Source organism: Curcuma longa, unplaced genomic scaffold, assembly GCF_044706935.1.
Source record: "Curcuma longa cultivar G26 ecotype Majalengka, Jawa Barat unplaced genomic scaffold, ITB_CL_G26_1.1 contig_23404, whole genome shotgun sequence".
NCBI lineage: Eukaryota > Viridiplantae > Streptophyta > Magnoliopsida > Zingiberales > Zingiberaceae > Curcuma > Curcuma longa.
The window spans coordinates 4,656-26,053 of NW_027432156.1; the positions used below are offsets into that span (position 1 = coordinate 4,656).

The following is a 21,398-nucleotide window of genomic DNA, read 5'->3' on the forward strand; positions in this document are numbered from 1 at the left end:
CATAAAGTTAGTCCATCCTACTCGATCAAGCATATAGTCAATATCCTCCGTAAATCCTAGAGTCATCAAAACAATGTCATCCATGTAGCGAGTGTTAACTATTTTCCTTTTTACAAACATTTCATATAAAAATAATGTTAGATGGGTTAGGATTGTTACTAGCTTGAGTCATCTCCTCCACGTCATCACTTCCACAGGATCTCTGTACACAAAGAAACAAAGAAACCTTGTTGTTGAAAAACTTTGAAGATTAGGGGAGGAGAAAAGGAGAGGAGAGGGTTTCCTTGTGGTTGGAGGAGAGGATTAGGGTTTGGGAGGGATTTAGCATTTGAGAGGGAGATGGAGATGATGGAGGTTACTGTAGAGAGGAAAAAGAGAAGAAGAGGTTTTAAGGTGGTGGAGAGAATGTGTGAAGAGATCTTGAGCTTAAAGGGCTTTAGCATTGATGGGGAAGGGATTTTAGGATATAGAGGAAGAAGGGGAAGACCGGCCATGTGAGAGAACATGACTCGAAGAGGGATTTTAAAAACCCTTCAAAACGCGACACAACCGTGTCAAGTGACACAACTCGGCCATGTTGGCCCCTATGGGTTGTGGTGGCAATGCGACACGAGCGTGACCAAAGGCATGTCCAACCCATGTTGGACTCAGGGAAGTTTTGGTGGCTACATCTAGGGGTTGGCATGGTTGTGTTGGACAACATAGTCAGTCCATGTTGGGCTTTGGATGGCTCTAGATGGCCTTGCCGGTGGGCATGACAAGCCTGTGATGCTCTCTAGATCGACCACCACAACTGTGGTAGTTGCCACACTTACCTCGTGCAACTCTCTAACTCTGAAAATAAAAAAAAAGTTAAAAATGAAAAATCAAATGGAAAAACTTAAATGACAAGTGGAAAAAAGCTTGGGTTGCCTCCTAAGTCCTAAGAAGTGCTTGTTTGATTCTCTTGATATATTAAGACTTCACTGTCTAGTATCCGATCCTCCGGATCTATTAGAATTTGATTGCTTAGTGTCTAATCCTTTTGATCCATTAGAATTTTCTCTATTAAAAATCATGCACACTCAACACTCATATTAGATTCATAATATCTAAGTTTAAATCTTTTATCAGATATTAAAATACGATTTCGATTATCAATGTTGCCTATATAATACTATATTACCAACTAAAGAATCCAAGAAGGATTTTAATTAAGTAGTCTCGAATTGGATAAGTTAGATTCCAATTCCTTATAATAGTACCACAAATACTTAATCATGAATATTGAAATCATGATTTCATCAGAACACTAGTTTCTTGTTCCTACTTGTTCACCTCAATAATAATAATAACTAGAATTAAGTCATTTGCCTTAGGTCAAGTTGATTGGATCAAATAAATCGGTTAGATGGCTATGTTAGTAACGGGTCTTGCGAATTAATTGGATCAAATAAATCGATTGGGGTCAAGTGGGCTACATGTGCAAAATGGAGATAGTTCATCTCTCGAATTAGTTGAGACCGTTAAAATCTAAATACCTGAATTATTTAAAAAAATATATATAAATTAGTCACCCAACTTAGAAAAGGAAAATTCTTTTATTTTGTATTCTTAAAAAAAGTTGTAGTAAGCCAATGAACCCTTTTAACAAATGAACTGTCTACGCTAATAGAAGATTACAAACGTAATTTAATTCTAACATTTTTTACTATCTTGTAAATGATGTCTGAAATTTTTTATAACATAAATATAACACGACTTGTATACATATAAACAAAGGATATAAATGGATTCATTTATTAAAATTTATTTATTTTATAATCGACATGAATCATCGCTGATAATTAAAATGATATATGCCAAGATTATATATATATTTTTTAATTTTTTTTACTACCTAAATGTAGTAAACTAATGGATATAACTCATTGGACTAAAAGAGTACTTAATTATCTCAATAAGGATGAATATGATCGTCTACTTGTTATAATTAGAAAGTATTTAATTATGAAGGTCGGTGTCCAAAAATATAATTAAACTTTCGAACAACCTTAGTCTCAGTCTTCAGCATGTCAAACTAAGCCTATTAATTAATTATATAATTAATTTATTAATTATCAATTATCTCTTTTACAACCGGATCAACAAGAGGTAACCTACGTTTTCTTCACGTTATTGTCACCTGGAGCCCACTGTGGCTCGTCTAGTCATCAATCGAGTAGGAAATGGGGAACAGAAACATCGATCAGGAGAAGACGTTTCGAACCTCGAAACCGTTCATTAAGAAACGTCGATGCACGTGCACGGTTGCACGATTTTTCCCTCAAAGCTGCACCTCCGTTTGCTACCACTAGATCATAGATCGACTGGCTCCGCGTGAGGTAGAAATGTGGGTGAGTTTGGAGAGGGTGGATCATGTTTTCCGATCAGATGATTTCCCAGTGGCAACTCCAGATTTAGAAACCTACCCTGGAGCCCATCCGGTTGGGCACGGAATATAGACCGTCGGATTAGGGATTGGGAAGAATGGGCGATCGTGATGAATCCAACGAAAGGGTCGTGCCGACTGGTGAAAGCCGGTAAAAGATGATCGCCGAGGCGGTTGCAGCCGGTCATCAATCACCTCCCCCCCCGCGAGTTCCCGCGACCTATAAGAGGAGGAGCCGCTCGCCGGCGGCGCAGCGCCGCGAGAAAGGGGACCGCGAGGAGGAGGGGCGAAGAAGAAGTGAGCGCGTTGCATCTGTTGATTCCGGCAGGTTTTTTCTCTCGTTGGTCGATGCCGGCTCGGATTCGAAGGGTAAGCGCCTTTGCTTGCCGATTTATTTGCCTTCCTTTCCGGCTCCGCTATCTTTTTCTGCTTTCTCTTCCTCGTGATTTTCAACCTATTACTTCATCGTTTGTGAGAGTGTCAATTTTTTGTGACGATTCCATTTAGGAATCTTGCAGTTTCTCGGGGTCGAATTGCTGCGAAACGTTGTGATTAGGTGATTTCGAGATCAGTTGTGACTTTGCCCTCGGAGAAATTAGGATTTATGTTATCCTCCTCCTGATCTCTTAATAGTAGGCTTTATTCGTTCCCTGTAAATACGGTTGCAGTTTTTGATGTTTCGATCTCTCTTGACTGTGACAAGGGAGATATTTTATTTGATCCTCATAGCTGCTTATCTACATTTCGAGTTAACTTCTTCCGAATCATTTCTTTGGGGTTGAGAATGGAATTGAAAGGCAAAAGTGCAAGTTTTGTTGAATAAGTGGTATTTAGGTTTCAAAAGTGCTCCTTTTAAGGTTGTTTATAAGATGGCTGGCTCACTGTAGGTACGTGGATCTTCTTTGCTATATAGTGTTATCTTCTTCGCAGATTTGCTGAGGCCAACTAGGCTCCTCTGTTAGCTTTGTCAGAGCGATGATGGTCAGAGGTCAGACACTTTGATCCCCATGTCAGGGAATGGTTGTTCCGGTCTCGGACTTGCCTCTGGTGACATGAACCAGATACCTAACAGCGCTGGGAACTCATCGGGTCCAAATATTGGTGCGAGTTCCCTTGTCACGGATGCCAACTCGGCTCTCTGTGGCGCTCAGTTGCAACGATGCACCAGCTTTAATAACGAGACATATACACGGCTGCCTACCTCTCCCATTTCCTTCTCCTCCAACTTTTCAGGTTCTTCAGTGATGGATGGTTGCTCAACTGCGCAGCAAAACCTTTCCCTAGCACAGATGCAAAAGCAAAGGCTGTCAGGAGCAACATCTCAGTTAACGCAACAGGACCTTGGAAGTTTTGTGAATGCCCAAAAGAAACCACGAATTGATGGAAGGCATGAGGATGTTTTGCAGCGACAGTCAATACAACAACTTTTCCAGAGACATGAGCCCATTCAAGCACATGGTCAACAGAACATGCAGCAGGCCATTTTGCAACACCAGAGATTATTGCAGCAGCAACGACACCAGCAGCAACAGCAGATAATGCAATCCTTCTCTCAGATGCAGCGTGGCCCTATGAGAAACTTGCAGCAACAACATCTGCAGCCTCAGGCTCTTCAATTAGCTAATCCTGTTAAACAGACAATTGATAATGGAATATGTTACCGTAAGCTTATGCAATACTTGTATCACAAACGACATCGTCCACATGTGAGTTTATTCTTTAATTTTTATCACAATCTTGTTGCTTCCTAAGATTAATCTTATGCCATTCTTGTGTAATCTAAAGTGTTTTAGTCCTTTTGTTTGTTTATAGGACAACACAATTTTATATTGGAGGAAGTTTGTGTCTGAGTATTTTGCACCTCAAGCCAAGAAAAGATGGTGTTTGTCCTTGTATGAAAATATGGGTAATCATGCTCTGGGTATTTTCCCACAATTGGCTATTGTAAGTGGTTTATAGTTCTTTCAGTTGCTGCTTATTTTGGCCCTTTATTCTGCATAATGAATTAGAAAGAATATTTAATTTGCATTTATCTATTTGGGCTATAAATGCAACTTCTCTGTTATATGGGAAGGATTAGTGCTAGTTATAAACTTATAATCAGTATCTGGTCTTGAAATTAGGAGGTGGAACTAAATTTGGTTTCTGTTTATTTGACAGCTTATTTCTAGTGGAAGATATATTGTGATGCATGTTGATAGTTTATGTTCTTAATTTTTTGAAGCTCATGCTCCCTTCCTGGAAAGACAATAAAATAAATACTTGTTGGGTTTAGGTAAGATAATATTTTGTGGATAAACCTTATAGGTAGTCATACCAATATATTTGTTGTGTCTTGTTTCCTCAAGATTCATGTATCCGCTAAATAAATTTAAGTTTGTCTCTGACAGTATAAAAGAAGAATCTAAGTAGGCTCAGCTAGGTTTTGTCCTGATGTGTTGCCATCATATTTTATTTTCTTTCCATGGTTATTCAACATTTTAGCAATTTCAGAACTACTTGTTTTTACTTGAGCCTGGTCATTGGTATGGTCTCCATCTCTGGAAGTTGCTGAAAAATAGATTAAAAACATCCAGTTTTACATGCAAGCTTAGATTATGGTAATGCAGTTGTTTTCCAATTATTCTTCATCATTTACTGTGTGCCATTCTTTGGTTAATGCAGGATGCATGGCAATGTGACATCTGCGCTTCCAAATCTAGAAAGGGATTTGGTTAGTAAAATTATCTCTATAGTTATCTTTAGTCATTAGGTTAATGCAGAAGTCTGATTGATTCTAGATAAGTCAATCTATGATAAATAACACTGTTTCCATATGTTTCTTACATATATCCATGCATTAGCAATATGCTATTTCTTGCATATATGTGACCTAGTTATTCAAGACGTGAGGGGTCTAAAAGCACATAGGTGCTATGGGGCCTGAGGCGCATGACGTAAAGTGACGCGCACACATTACCGAAGTAAGGTGCTCTGGATATAAATTTTTACAATTCAAACATATATAGGAAATTTCTACCAAAATATTTCACTAACAAAACTATAGTCTTTAAAATATTAAACACTAATGTAAATATAAAATTCACTAGCAAATAAATACGTTATGTGCATAATTCAAATTATTTTTTTTCAAATATCTAAATCATCAAAATCTTCATCATTTTCGTCAATCATATCATTGTCATCACCACCTGAATTTGTATAGTTGAATCTTCATTGATTTCCTCAAGATCGATTTCTTCCTCTTCAACAAGGTGCACACTTAAGGCGCACAAGCGTAAGAGGCTCGCCTGGCTGCGCCTAGCCACAACCATGCAAGCACCTTTAATAACTATGTATGTGATAACATTTGTCATGATTGAACGAAAGATTTATAGACATTTGATCCAAGTGCTGCAGTATCCTGTTCCTTTGCTGGATGAACAAAGAACAACAAAGAAGCAAGGAAGATAAAGCTAATATTGGTGTGTTGATCATATCTATATTTCGTGGCATTACCCCAAGGATCCCAGGGCTATAGGGACCTTTATGGAATAGTTTAAACTTTTAAACAATTTGCTACACTGAAACAAGCTTGATTTCCATTGCTATTTTCTTTCACTGATTCTAAGGTAACGCCTAAGAATTCTATTGTCTACAATATTCCAATTGGTTTGGTAAACTTTATTGGAACCCCTTAAGACTTTCATTTAAATATTTGTCGGTACCAGAAATTTGTCTTGAATTGTTAAGCTAAAAATTACAGTAGTTTTTGTAACTTGAAGTTTTGTGACTATTATTAGTGGTATATGTATCTATAGTGATATTCTATAAAATTCACTAGAATCACAATGGTCCTAATTTAGACTGTCTGCCCAAATTTGTGTTCTTTTACAGAGGCTACTTTTGAAGTACTTCCTCGACTTTTTCAAATCAAATTTGATGGTGGAGTTATTGATGAGAATTTGTTTCTTGATATGCCACATGAGGGCCGGTTGCCTTCTGGAATTATGGTATTGAAGTTTGAGAAAGTTGTTGAAGAGACTGTTTATGAACATCTACATACTATTCGTGAAGGACAGCTTCGTATATTATTTACACCAGAACTGAAGGTTTTAAACTAAATGGGCTTAAGTATCTTCCTTGAATTGATCGATTGCCTCTTAGATGTAATTTTCACTATTTTTAATGTTACTTTTTACTCTGCTACAGATATTATTATGGGAATTTTGTAGTCGACGACATGAAGAGTTTCTTTCTCGTAGGTTGCTAGCACCTCAGGTATTTGGTTTGCTTAACTATTTTATTGTATTGCTAAATATAGAATGAAATTCCTAAAAGTAATAGAAAAACAGTGCTTGCTTAAGATAAAATGACTATTTATGAACGATGGGTGAGGTTTAATAGATGATGAAATAATAGGATGAGCCAGATTTCATAGTTAGCTAGCTGGTTTGTTAAAGGAAAAGGTGAGTGGTAGGTGGGGATTTGGAAACTCCACTTATCGTGATTTAATAGGTGATACTAATGATATTGCATCATGTGCTCAAGGATGGATATCTCCGTGTTGTTAAATCCCAATTAATTGGGGCATGTGGCTTGTTGTTGGGGAGACAAAGCAAGCAATTGTATGTGTTAATAAGTTGGTGGCCAAAATGTTTGAACTTGAAAGATGATGATATAGACTTCACATTGGATGTTAATAAGATTATTTTCCTTGAAGGATATGGAAGTGTCGCTAGCAAGGATATGGTAGAATTAAGTAGAGCTAATCTAGACAAAACATAGTGTTCAATGTAGGCCAAATATTTGATTTTCTATTGAACTATAAAAAAATAAACCTCATTGTTCACATTTCTTTCAAAGGATATTTTCATCATCAAGTTGTTAACTCACAACATTTACTATTGATTATTTGATTTCCTGTAGGTTGAAACAAATTAATAAAGCAAGAAAAAGATATTTGGAGTATGAGTGCAATTATCATGTCCATTTAGAATCTATCTATTTTTATTTATTCTTTTATTTTTTCCCCTTGTACATTAAGGGACTTTTTTAGCTGAACTTGTCATGATTCAAAAGCTTTGGACATGTTATATATTTCATGTGTTCTACATAATTGATAAAGGTCTCTCTCTCTCTCTCTCTCTCTCTCTCTCTCTATATATATATATATATATATATATATATATATAGTGTTTGAGTTTTTTTTTTAACAAGCCTAGGCTCAGGATCATATCCTCGGGCAATGACTTCCATTTCTATTCAACAGTAGTGGATCCATGGTCAAGATCTCCTTTAGAAACCACCTACCTTCTGCCATTGAACCTAGAGAGTGGTTGGTTTGGAGGGGGATGACTCTCTTGTATTGGTTTGGCGAGGTGATTGAGGTGATTCACTTGTAGGCTTGTGGCTTATGGGTCAATGATGCGAAACAGAAGCAATTTTAGTCTTTTTTTACTATTTTATTAAGTTAGGATTTTAGGCGTATTTTCGTCTTTCACCGGGTTAGGGTTTTGTAGGACCGGTGTGTGCGCTAGAGGGGGGATAACGCTCACTCATTTGTTTGTTCTATCAAAAAGCTAGCAGCGAATATTAGATAACAAAACACGGACTCGCGAATTTTACTTGATTTCTAACTCCTCAGGGTTAGTACGTCCAAGGCCTATATACAGGAGGTGCCTGTCCACTAATGGTTTCCTTTTCGGAATTCTTTCTGGAGGTGAAGAAATCCGTCTTACAGATCAAATAAAAATCGAATGTGAAATGCAAAAGTAACACAGAATAAATAAGCAAACACTCGTGTAGGCCGATCTAAAAGTTTTGAGCGCAGTGCACTCCTCCTGGAACTTCCCCGGTTGCACGAGTATGACTTTGGTCGCGTTCGACAGCACCGCAGGACAATGGAGTAGTAGAAATTAGGGTTATCCTTGTGTTGCATGTTGAGGGCCTTAAGACGCTTTCGAGCATCCGGATTCCTTTCCGGGCGCCCCGGACCGATTCGATCCTGTTGGTCTTTATCGAGGCCGAGTCTTCCTCATCCGGGCGCCCGGAGTGAGTTCAACCAGATTTGACCTGAGTTGACTCCGGGTTTGGTTCGGCTGCTTTTGTTTGCTTTTCTTATGCTTCCTCAGTCTTACTTCCAGCTTCTGGTTCCTGTAAGATTAGCATACACACAAACAAACAACCTAAGCCTAATTGTAGTCTGTCTGACCTATTAGACTTACGTAAACATTAAAAGATACTAGTCAATAAAAATTTATTATTGGATTAGAACTTTTCTTAATATGTCAATTGACAGTTCTTTTATTACTCTGTCAATTGACCAAACACCTTAATACCTCTATAGAGTGTATCCCTCATGGACAAATCATTAATGAAGAAGTTTTATTTCTTTGCATCTTTTCTTCTCTCTAGTTCAGTTACTTTTCTCTAACATGGTATAAGAGCTATTATTCTCTATTTTTTTATCGTCGTTCCATAGTGGTTTTTATTCTATCACCGCAGCTAGTGTGCATATTATTTCTTCTCTCTCTTTATCGTTATTCCCCCCCCCCCCCCCCCCCCCTTATTCTCTCTTTTCCTTTTATTTTTTTTCTTTTGCTTCTATTTTCAATGTCGAATACTCGATGTAGATGTCAAATTTATCTCAGAGTCGGGCATATTGATACTCAATATCCTAGACGATTTGACACAAATTTTGTCGATGGTCCTACAACTTTAAGACAATCGACTATTTTATATATTTATCTTAAAGTACTCTCGTCTGTGCCTACTCTCGGTAAATCATCAAAATTTTCATCTACTGAATAGTATATTGACATTGGAGCAACTCATCATGTCACACATATTGCAATATCCTTACAAAAGTAACACCATACTATGGCTCAGATACGGTGCAAGTAGGCGATGACTCAGGTTTGTAAATTACTAATTTTGGAAACACATTTATTCATTTATCTAATCGTACTTTTCACATACGCAACTGAACAAAATTGGGATAATGTGAAAAGAATACTTCGCTATCTCAAAGGTACCATTCTATATGGTTTTCTTCTATATCGTCAATCTTCTAGAGACTTACATGCCTATAGCGATGCAGATTGGGCAAGTTCCTTTGAAGATAGACGCTCTACTAGTGGGTATACAATATTTCTTGGACGAAACCTTATCTCATGGAATTCGAAAAAGCAATCTACAGTATCTTGTTTAAGCACTGAGGCTGAATATAAATTTATAATCAATACAACGTCTGAAATTATTTGGCTTAAATCGTTTCTTTCAGAACTTCATCTTGCATCAAATGTTCCACAAAAAATTTGGTGTGATAATATTGGAGCGACATATCTTACAGCAAATTCAGTCTCATGCTCGTACAAAACATGTGGAAATTAATTTTCATTTTGTTCGAGAACGTGTAGTAACTCAACAGTTATTTGTCTCTTATATTTCTGCAAAAGATCAATTTGTTGATATCTTGACTAAGCCTTTATCCAGACAACGTTTCACCAGACTAGCAAGCAAACTCAACGTCAAAGATCTCTCGTTGAATTTGTCGCCGGGGGGGGGGGGGGGGGGGGGGTAAAAGAGAACTAGTCAATAAAATTTATTATTGAATTAGAATTTTTTGTAATATGTTAATTAATAGTTTCTTTATTAATCTGTCAATTGACCGAGCACCTTACTACCTCTATAAATTATATCCCTCATGGACAAATCATTAATGAAGAAGTTTTATTTCTTTACATCTTTTCTTCTCTCTAGTTCAGTTATCTTTCTCTAACAAGCCTTACCTTGCAGGTCTAACCTACTAGGTTTACTCTTGCTTAACTTCCAGTTAGGATTAGTCACTCGGTAGATTTCCCATCTGCCAAACATCCGGTCATCTTTGACTTGCTTGGACTTTCCCTTGTCTAACCTCTAGTTAAGACTATTCACTTAGTAGACTTCCTACTTGCTAAACATTCGGTCACCTTTGACCTGCTTGGACTTTCCCTTACCTAACCTGCAGTTAGGACTAGTCACTTAGTAGACTTTCCACCTGCCTAATCTCACAGAACATGACTTCCTGCCCAGCTACACTCACCCGGACTTCTTGCCTAGCCTCCAACTAAGACTTTTCTTATCTAGCCTCCAACTAGGACTTCTCCTTGTGCGGTTCAACTGATCAGGATTTCTTGTCCTGTTCAATTGACTAGGATTTCTTGCTAGTCTTCTGGTCAATTTTGACTTGACTAGAGTTCACTCATATCCAAATATTAAATCATGTTTGGATCAACCCTTGGTTAAACTGATCAGACCTAGGTATATTATCAAATATCAAAACTTTGGAGGTAGACTGGTACTTCCTGCACCAACAGGTTTGAGTTTATTTAAACTATTTGTTTAGTTGTTTTTGAGATAGTTTTTTATCAATAAGAATTTACGGCCGCGCCATTTCTTCTCAAACAACGAGTTTGGTTGTCTATCTCATGATATTCTTCGAATCAACATATTGTAGAAGATTGCTTCTGGTATTTGTGCGTGAATCAACGAATATCTAGTTGTGTCAGTTGGTATCAAAGCCAATTTGATTTTGTGGAATCATGTCGACTCGAGAAGACCACGGTGCATTGACAACACTTTTGATTGTGATATGGAGCAGTGATTTCGAGAGGTGGTTGATAGTCGGTTTAACTTGTATGTGGATTGACTAGCAAAGAGGATGACAGCGTTGTTGGGAACCTTGAATAGAGGAAGTCGGTTTGGTCTAATGCAAAAATAATCACCAGATAAACTCAGAGGAGGAAGAGAACGCTTTTGATGAAGAAGAAAGAATTTTTATTTATAAGGAAGATGTTGACGATGAGATCGAAATAGTTGATGATCCAGTTTATGATGATGATGAAGAGGATGAGGAGAAACCTCATCAAGAGTTTACGGAGGAACCTTCGCTGATGGAAGTTATATCAGCTGAGCCAACAACTGCACCAGAAAAATCAACAGTGGTGAGTGCTGATTTTTCCCAAGGGAAATAATGTAGACCACTTGTTGATATACCTTATGTTAATGATTCAACCACTTTATCATATGGCTGGAGTAGATATGCACAACTCTCTCTTGTAGTTGTCAATCAAATTCATGGGAAGTGCACAACAATAGAAGATACACAACATCAATTTAATGGACGAGAAAGTAATTGGGGTTTCCAAGGGAATAACACGAAGAACTTCGATCATCCAGTAGCTTTCCGGAGCTCCAGAGTTTGATCACTTGAAAATAATAAAGGGATAAGTTAATGGAAAGAAAGAAGATGTTGATGGATTTCTTTCGAATTTAAGTTTTGCAAGGGTTGGAGGTGTACCTACTACTTTGGTGGAGGATGCACCAACTGTCAAAGACAATGTGCAGGACTTCTTCAATTACACTGAGATAGAAGGAAGGCGATTTTTTTGAGTTGGATAGAGATTTCGATGGCCAAGTTAACCTCGAAGACCTTGAAATTGCAATGAAGAAGAGAAAACTACCAAAGCGATATGTCAAAGACTTTCTGCAATGTACAAGAAGCAACTTGTTTTCAAAATCAATTGGGTGGAAACAATTTCTGCCCTTAATGGCGCAGAAAGAGCCAAATATTCTTTGAGCATATACCAGTCTATGCCTTAATAAATCTAAAGCAGAAGTTATCATAGCACGGAAGTCTAGGAACAATAATAATAGAGGTGAAAAACATTTAGAAAGTAGCAATGTGAATCCAATAGCCTTAAATCCTAATTAAGCAAAAGAAGTACAACAATTGCTAGCAAATTATGGCGAGTTAATGCTAGAGGGTCTTCTTCCTGGGCAACCACATGACATTACTCTAAATTCAAAGACGAATTCTTTTCAATCCAGGGATTTTTTTCTGTTGCATCACACCGAAAAGATAGCAATGTGTCGACAACGTTTCGGATGATGATATGACCAGCAATTCGAAGGTGAATTTTCTCCACCATGAGAAGAATGATGCGGGACCATAAGCAATTTTAGTCTTTTTTACTATTTATTGAGTTAGAGTTTTAGGAGTATTTTTGTCTTTCACGGGTTTAGGGTTTGAGTCTATTTAAACTATTTGTTTAGTTGTTTTGTAGATAATTTTTATCAATAAGAATTTGCAGTAGCGTCGTTTCTTCCCAAACAACGAAGTTTGGTTGTCTATCTCCTAGTATTCTTTGAATGAACAGGTTGTAGAAGATTACATCCGGTATTCGTGCATGAATCAATAAATTCAATAGTTATCTGCTATGTCAATCAACCTTGTGGTATGCCAATTAGAGGCCATAAAGCCTCAATCGGTGCTGGAGGTTAAGGAAAAGGCAACCTCTTGTCTCATTCTGCAAGAACAAGACCAACTCTGTTTCTTGGTGATAGCATGCGCGACGAAACACCACAAGAGAGAGATAAGAGAATAGAGGCACATGAAATTACATTATTGTTTAATTCCCTTTTATGATGTCTAACATCTATTTATAAACGATATTACAACTTGGTTATATAAAATTTCTTATTTTAGTTTTTTGGGTCCAAATTTGCATATCCATCATATAACCATACAATTGCTTCTCTTTCTTCATCGTGGTTAAAGTCCTATCATGGACGATTGGTCGAAAGGCATGATAGGTTCGTAACATTTCTTGCCTTATCAAAATTGTGCTTGTCCTCAAGCATGAAACCTAGTTTCTTGTTTAACACTTTATCTCCCTTCCATGAGTTTTTTGTTGATGAAGTCCTTCAGACTCTCAGAGTATCTTTTTTCATGTCATTTGATGTACCAATTTTACCCATACCCTAGAGATGTTAACTGTGACCATTATTGGGACCCTCACATTTCACCCCTTTTCCTTGTTTTGTGAATTCTATGTTCATGGTGGCGAAAGACAAGATGATTGAACCTAACATGTTTAGCCATCTATTTTTTGGTGGCTAGATCTTTGTTGATGAAATTTCTTGTACTTCTTGAGTTGATAAGGGCAGAAACAAGGTGCAAATTAATGGTGGCCAGGACTTCTATTATTGGGAATTGCATGACTCCATGGATGACCATTAGCGAGTAATTAGGAGATTCTTTAGCATTCATTTTTGCAATTCCATCTAGCATGACTAATCGCTTGCATGTATGGTTGTTGGAAAATGGTTCATCATAATTGAAGCAAAGGCCCTTAGCACGACATTTGACCATCTCACATTGGTTTAGTGTTGGATGGTTGGTGGTGAATTCTATATTAGTTTACTATTATAGTTGTGATTCTTTGGGCCCTAATATACTATTATAGTTGTGATTCTTTGGGCCCTCATGATTTTTATTCATAGAGGCGTGCATGTTGTGTTGTGTTGGTAGTGTCTCAGGTTTGGTGTGTCTCTTCTAGTTGTACATTAGGTACCAATGCAGAGGTGAAGATCTACCTGTTGGCTTGTCAATAAGGATCCAGCTCAAGTATTAGTTGACAGGACATGTCTCTTGAAGCTTGGATAATTCACTTAATTTTCTTTCCTTATTGGTGGTCCAAAATGGTTATCGCAAATCTCTTGGAATTCTCCCATATTAGTGCGAAAAACTCTTTTAATTTTTTAAAAGTATACCTGTGCATTTCCTTCTAGGTGGTAAGAGACAATGCCAAATTTTCCATTTTTCTAGATCTATTGATGTTTTAAAGAAGTGGTGGCACCTCAGTAGCCAAGTTATCGAATCTTTTGTTGTATCATGCTTCCGTAAATAAAATCTCATAGCACAATATTGGCACCTCCAATTTGAGTGGTCAATAGGGGGCACATCCCTAGTATTGGAGGTGTTCTTCCCTTAGGCTCCTCATCAATCTCGGAATGCAATTGTCTTAGGGCATCATGTCAGTCACCCTACCATTGTTGTTAGTCACTTGGGCAGTGGTGTGAAGAACACCCATCTCCTTGGAGTATTGTAATCAAGTCAACTAAGTTTTCCATGTTCCCCTACCGTATGTCTTGATGTTTACTGTTAGATCGTTGACAAACTAGAGGGGGATGGTAATAGCCAATCTTGCTCACTTTCTTGATTGATTCTACAAATTGAGATAGTGCAGTGCAAATATAAATAACATAATTAAGAAACAGGACAAGCAAATAAAACAAAGATTTATGTGGTTCTAAACCCCTCTGTTTTTACTCCATGGCTTATGATCCTTCAGTAGATCACCCCTCACAAACTAGTTTTTTTTCTCCTTTTTGGTAAGCTAGCAAAGGTGGAGAGGCATTTTCCAATAAGTACAAGAAGAAAAGGTAAGAGAATTGAGCACAAGACTTAGAGATGAGAGAATTAGATTTTTCATTAGTATTCCTATGTCTCTATATGCTCATATTTATAGCCAAAGCCTTCGGCTCTTTTTTTGCCTTAAAATAACTTTTCGATCCCTTGATCAGTTGATGGATCATACTTTCAATCAACTATTGATTGATTTCATTAGTCTGTTGCACTGCAATGATTGTTTCGGTCGATTGAATTAAGCTATTAGACGATTGTTGAAACAATAGCTCGTTGACGTCATATCTATAGCTCTCTTTCAGGTTTTCCATTGTTAATCAATTGGCTAAACCTAAATCGACTCTTGAACAAAAGCATTCTATGGTTTTTTGTTTAGTGCTAAGTCAACTGCATAATCGACTCATGTATTAGTCAACTGATATAAGGTTTCAATGGTCTGTACCTCTGACTTCGACCATTTCTTAGGTCGAGTTTTTAGTCCCTCTTGACTGTTGTACAAGTGCATTCGACTTATCCTCGTAGAAATTCACCAATGTGGCAAGAGATTCCATCCTCCAGGACTTCTCTATTCCAAAAAGCGGTTTCTTCCACACCTAGAACTATCACCTCCAAGACTTCATCATCTTGCCTAGCATTCGGTTCTTCTTGATTTATCCAGACTTCAATCTGCCAAATATCCCATCCTTGACCTACTTGGTGTTGCAATTGCCAAGTATCCGATTCTCAATCTACTTGGTCATCCACTTGCCAAGTATCCTTGATCTACTTAAATTTCAGTATTATACTTACAATACATGTCAAGTTTTCTCGTACCTGCATACTTGACACACGTGAGAAATCACAATATCTTCCTAATTTAAACTTTGACCTAACATCAAAACCATATGCGTAGGGGCTGAATTTTGGTTTGTTGTCCATATCCTTGGTCTAATCTTCTTTTATTTGCTTAATGCATGATAACACACTTAGTTGGAAGTCATCTTCCATATCTTGTTCTAATGTCAAATAGGGGGACAACAACTCCGATCATCAATTCAGAGAGAAGAGATTGAGGGGATTTGTCATGGGCTTTCAACCCATGAGTTGGTTGGCAGTGTATTTATTAGAAGCCATGGACCTTGATTGGGCATGTTGACAGCATGGATTCCAAAGTAACAAGCAGTGATTGTAGGAAGAGGTGGAGCTGTCTTTTGGTGACAGCATGGATTCCAAAGTAACAAGCAGTGATTGGGCATGAAAAACCATGAAAAAGAGAGAATAAAGGGAGATGAAATTATTAATGCTTTATTCCCTTGTATGATATCTAAGATCTATATATAAAAGATGCCACCAGATGATCATATTAAAGTTTCTGTTGTCAAGTGTCCCTGGTCCTACTTTGCACGATCAAAAGATCGGTTCTCTTCATTGTTGTTCAGTCCTCCCTGATGGACCCTTCAGAAGGCTGATCGATTCTCTTTCTTCATTGTGGTTGAATCCTCCTTGACGAACCTTTTAGAAGGCTGATTAGGACCATAACATTTTGATACATTTTATATTTCATGTGTAAATCATAATGTTCTCTCTACTATTATCTAATGAATATTTACAATATTTTATTTGCCATGGAGAAGCTTATTTCTGGGATCACATATAGTCTATTTGAGCATACGAGAAAGTATATTTATTATTCAAGAGTATTAGGTGCGCCTGTTATAGATGATAAAATTGATGAAAATGTGTTCAAAGAACAATTAGATTGATAGTTAGATAAGCTGAATCTATTATAGGAAGGTACCTAATAGAGATAAACTAAAATAATCTAAATAATATAATTTAGAATTATTTAATTTTGAATATCATTAGCTGGTAAATTATGTTATTGATGGAAACAGTGATAGCTTATATGCAAAGTAAATGTTGGTTGATGAAGTATATGTTTTGCTTGTTAAAATATATATTTTTTATTTTTCAGGTTAACCAATTATTGCAAGTTGCTCAAAAATATCAAGCAACAATAAATGAAAATAATTCCTCTGCTGTTCTGCATCAAGACTTGCAATCCAGCTGCAACATGTGAGTGAAACTTGTCGTAAAAACTGCAGTGCTTCAAAGAAATTCAAATATGTGAGAACGCCATGTTATACATTTGGAAAATCGAATGTACAAAATTTACCCAAAAGGGCAGAGTAGTTTCTCTCAAAATCCACTTTCATCAAAATGGGGAGCTTGCTTCCATGTATCTATTAAAGAAAAAAAACATGACTAGTTCAGTCAAAACAAACTCCATTTATCAACCAAGGATTGATCAGACATTTTCGGTATCCTTTTCCTCGATAATTTTTGTTATGGCGATACCTGATGGTGCATTACTATGAGAACACTATCAACAGAAACTTTAATCCTCGGTTCAATCTTGCAATAAATTTTTTAATTATCAAGTGCAGATACTCCATGAAAACTTTTCAAAGGGATGTCTAATCCAACATAAAATAAGTTTTCTCACATCATTGATTAAACAATCAAGAAAACAATGTCCATTAAATCTCGATGAGCTAATGCAATGAATTCCTGTTACTGGCTATTTTGTCTCTTTATCTCTGCCTATAATCTTCTTACTTCTTTGTTGCTAACATGAAATGTCATCATATGTTTGTATCTTGAAAGTCAAGAGGTTATATTAATGAATTGAACTTCATGATGCCATATCTTTTCCTATGGCTTTAAAAAAAGCCATTTCAACAAAGATTACATTTGAATTGTCAAAAATATCAATTTCATGTAGTAATTCTGATGGATCTTACATGTTAGTTATGGATAATTTTGATCGCTTGTTTATTGTTAGTCGTCTCAGTCTTTGTTGTCATGCCGATTTTATTATTATAATGTGTGTTTTTTTTAACTCATATATTTCTTGACTATGTGACTCATTTGGTAGGTTTGCAGCAACAGGTCGTCAGTTATTAAAAAGTTTAGATTTACAAGCTGTGAATGACTTTGGATTCTCCAAAAGATATGTTAGATGTTTGCAGGTAACTAATAAGCCATTGTTTATGTGCCTTGTGTTAATTGAAGGGTGACTTCTAGCTTATATTTTTTCCATGAAGTTGCTGATATTCCATTTGCTTTCCTAAGATAGCTGAGGTTGTGAGCAGCATGAAAGACTTGATTGATTTTAGCCTGGAGCAGAAGATTGGAGCAATAGGTAAAATTTTTATAGTACTGTATATAAAAAGATAAATAATTTCCTTTTGTGATTTATTATGGATGCAAGACATGCACTAGGGGTTGGTGCTGTTCCAAAAATTCAACCCAACTTAAATCTAGGTTTCAGAAAGTGTATGTCAGCAGTATACGGTTGACCTACTGCATAGCAACTATGCGGTCTCTATTTATAAAAAATATTTGAAATATTTATATTAATAAAAATGACTAACATATATACTATAAATATATTAGTCAACAAATTCATTTCACACTTCCACATGGAATAATATATGTTGATTGGACAATGCAAAGCAAATCAATATTAACTAAGAACATAGATATAAAAGGTGTTTATAAAATGTTTTTATCACTTGCAAAAATAACTGTTTATGTTAGCACTTACAAGTTACAAGGTACAAAAATATGATAACTTAAGATTCTAAGTCGTATACATATTCAAATGAAGCAAATAAAGTTTTTATGGTTGCATAAGCAATATACAACCATATGAGTTTGTTATGCAGTCCCCAAGTATGCCTAACCAAGAAGTCACTTTTCAAAACCTTGTCTCAAACTTCTTCAAGTTGCATACAACATGTCACTTAGCTTCTCATTCTAAATGGCAACATTTAAACATAAAATTGCATTAAGGCATTTGCATCGTGTCTTAAAAGAATTTCCAGTTAAAAGTAAAAGGTTTTGGGAATTTTTGGTTATCGTTTATTGTTTTTATACAATGTCATCATAAGGATTTTATAGCTATTTTACTAGATTCATTCAATAGTGTTTGATCAAATTTAATTTATTTGAATTGTTCTTCTCTTGATCTTGCAAAAGCTTAATCTTCATGTTAGTCTTATACTTTTTGCTTGGTTGAATTATTCTTATTTGATCTTGTGGAGCTTTATCCTTAGTAAAAATCTTGTCAAATGTTTACATAGCTGACTTTAAAAATTGGCAAAGACCTTGAAGCTTTATTGCTTTTACCATCGTTGGGTAACCAATGACTACAATGTAGCATGCTCTTTTATACCTTCAAAGAGCAAAGAGCGAAAAGTAGGTTTAAATCTTTTCGTGTGGTTTCTGTTCTTACCTTGAAACACAAATGATCCTTTTCCATGTTTTAATTTAACCAAGATGTATATGTTTTGTTATTTGATGCCTCAAATACTAGAAGTTTCAGATACAAGGAATCTCTCCTTTGCATGCTTTAACTTAACCAAGATGTATATGTTTTGTTATTTGCTTCCTTTTTGTGAGCTTTTCTAGAGATCAATAGGGCATCCTTTTTGATATCAAATGAGCAATTAAAAAAAATATATCAAAAGAGTGCTCTAATTTTATTGTATGCCTCTTTTATCTCTCCTCATCTTAATTTATATAACATACAAATTTCTATTAAAATAATCAAAAGATATTTTATTATTCATCTTAATTACTCAAATTTCAATAAATTTTTATTAAGATTTAGTGGGAATTTTATAAAAATTAGAAAAAATTAGCCTTGAAAATATATATAAAATTTTGTTAATTTTTTTTTGGATTTTTATAAAATCAAAATTCAGATTTTATAAGATAAGATTTATTTTATATATTTTATTGTAAGATTTTTTTGGATATACAAAATGTTTATAAAGTGTCAATATGCTAATCTTAATTTTCTATAGTCAAAAATTGAATTTTACAATATTGAAATTCAGATTTGGAAAATCTAGCAATTATTGGAAAGATTGAATAACATAATTTATGAATGTATATAAAATTTTATTAGAAATATGATACTATACCTTGGGGAAAGACCTTTATTCTTATGTATGCCCAAATGTTTTTACAGAAAGCTTAAAGAGCTTCCCCAGGCAGTCAGTGGCCGAAATCCAAAACAGGAGTTGGAGGGCAACTCTTGAGTCGTAGTCTGTCTGGTGATGCTTGTAGTCTGGATAAAGACATCAAAATTTCGCCAGGGTCAAATAGTTACATAAATGACAATCTGGTAACTAGCCAGGTTGCTAACAGTAGCCATCAGAGTGTTCATGCACTAAACAACTATCAGAATATGTTGAGACATACTGTGAATATGAAGCAGAATGTGCTTCACCAAGAAGCTTCTAGTTCTTTAAATAAATCTCAGCTTCAGCAAGAGGCTTCTAGTTCCTTAAGTAAATCCAAACACGCACTGTCTTTACAGTTTCTGGAATCTGGCTTATCAGGTCCATCAGATGCGTCTAACAATAACTTACCCAGCCAACATCAACATCAATTTCCATTAGATGGCTGCTTGCCATTACAGAGCAATTCATATAGCCCTCGGGCGAACCAAAATATGCAGCAACATGTTATTCAGCAAATGCTACAAGAGATGATGAATAACAGTAAGGAAACACCACAACAATCTATTGTTCCTGTTGCAAACGCTAACCTGGCAGCTGGAGATGTAAATGGGTGTGACGCTACTAGCATGCCGATCAGGATAGACTCTGGCTCTTTCAGAAATGCACTTGATATGCAAAACCACTCCACAAGCCTTCCTAAGGAAGGTACAGGGGCTTTCCCAAGCAGAAATGATAGCTTCAAATCTGCTGCCACAGCTAGCATCCCCTCCATCAGTGGAAACTGTGTTAATTCGAGAACGGAGTTGCTGGAGAACTTGGATTTCACAGAAATAGATCAGATTGCTCAGGAATTTATAGATGGTGGGATGTTTGATGGCGATTCATGGTGATATTTGGCCTCTGTTATTGAAAGGTATGAGTACATGTTGAAAAACACTGATATGCAAAATGCATAATGTTTTCTGCATACTGGTTGAAGCTTTAGGGTAATGAATATGTTGTTCCATGTGATATGCAAGTGACTCTGGAGGAGGCTCTTTAACTAGAGAAGTTGAGGTTTGTCGTTAAAACTTGTTTTTGTCAGATTGGCGAGATTAATGGTATTGCTATTGTTTGCGGTTTCGTATTTTCTGTTCATTAACTTGAATAAATAATTAACTACTAGACAAGAATCCTCTGCCTCTGCCTTTTAAGATACCTGGATGGCTTCCTTCAAGTGCACCATCAGTCAGTTGAGAATTGTTGGACGATAATTTGATTGTTATTTTGAGGTTCCAGATGACGATCATTCTATAAAAATCTTGTATTTGTCTTTCTAAGATCAGGTGTCTTTTCACATCTTTTAAGAGATGTTTTTGTGTATATTAGGTAAACTACATATTTCTTTCACCTGATCCTATCAAAAGTAGGTATCCTCAGATTGGCCTCTTGTTTCTTGGTTCGAGAGGATGAGCCCTAGTAAGGCTCAATGTTATTAATTAGGATTGATAAAAGCTCATTGTTGCATGGTTCTTGTCGTCCCCAGCATCATAAAGCATGTGGGCTTGAAGTCGAGGAGGAGCTTCAATAAGGTACAGATCTTGACTATGGTTTCTAATCTCCTCTCTGGCCATTTAATCATGGTGTTGATTGGAACTGCTCGTTATGTCAAACTAAACTAGCCGTGTGGTGTTGATCATTTTTATTTGTGCAATGAATCTTAATGATGCCGTAATATTTATACTGTTGTACTATCATGGGG

General features: G+C 36.2%; 1 protein-coding gene across 1 annotated transcript; it reads left to right on the forward strand.

Moving 5' to 3' along the window:
- Nucleotides 1–2,662: 2,662 nt before the first annotated feature.
- Nucleotides 2,663–20,779, forward strand: LOC141818116 (putative transcriptional regulator SLK2). The gene is given in 11 exon segments (XM_074705687.1): nucleotides 2,663–2,779; nucleotides 3,298–4,116; nucleotides 4,223–4,354; nucleotides 5,075–5,123; nucleotides 6,287–6,501; nucleotides 6,602–6,670; nucleotides 16,597–16,697; nucleotides 17,560–17,653; nucleotides 17,757–17,826; nucleotides 19,663–19,702; nucleotides 19,704–20,779. Coding segments are annotated over 10 exon segments (2,313 nt in total). The 5' UTR covers nucleotides 2,663–2,779; nucleotides 3,298–3,417; the 3' UTR covers nucleotides 20,548–20,779.
- Nucleotides 20,780–21,398: the final 619 nt, after the last annotated feature.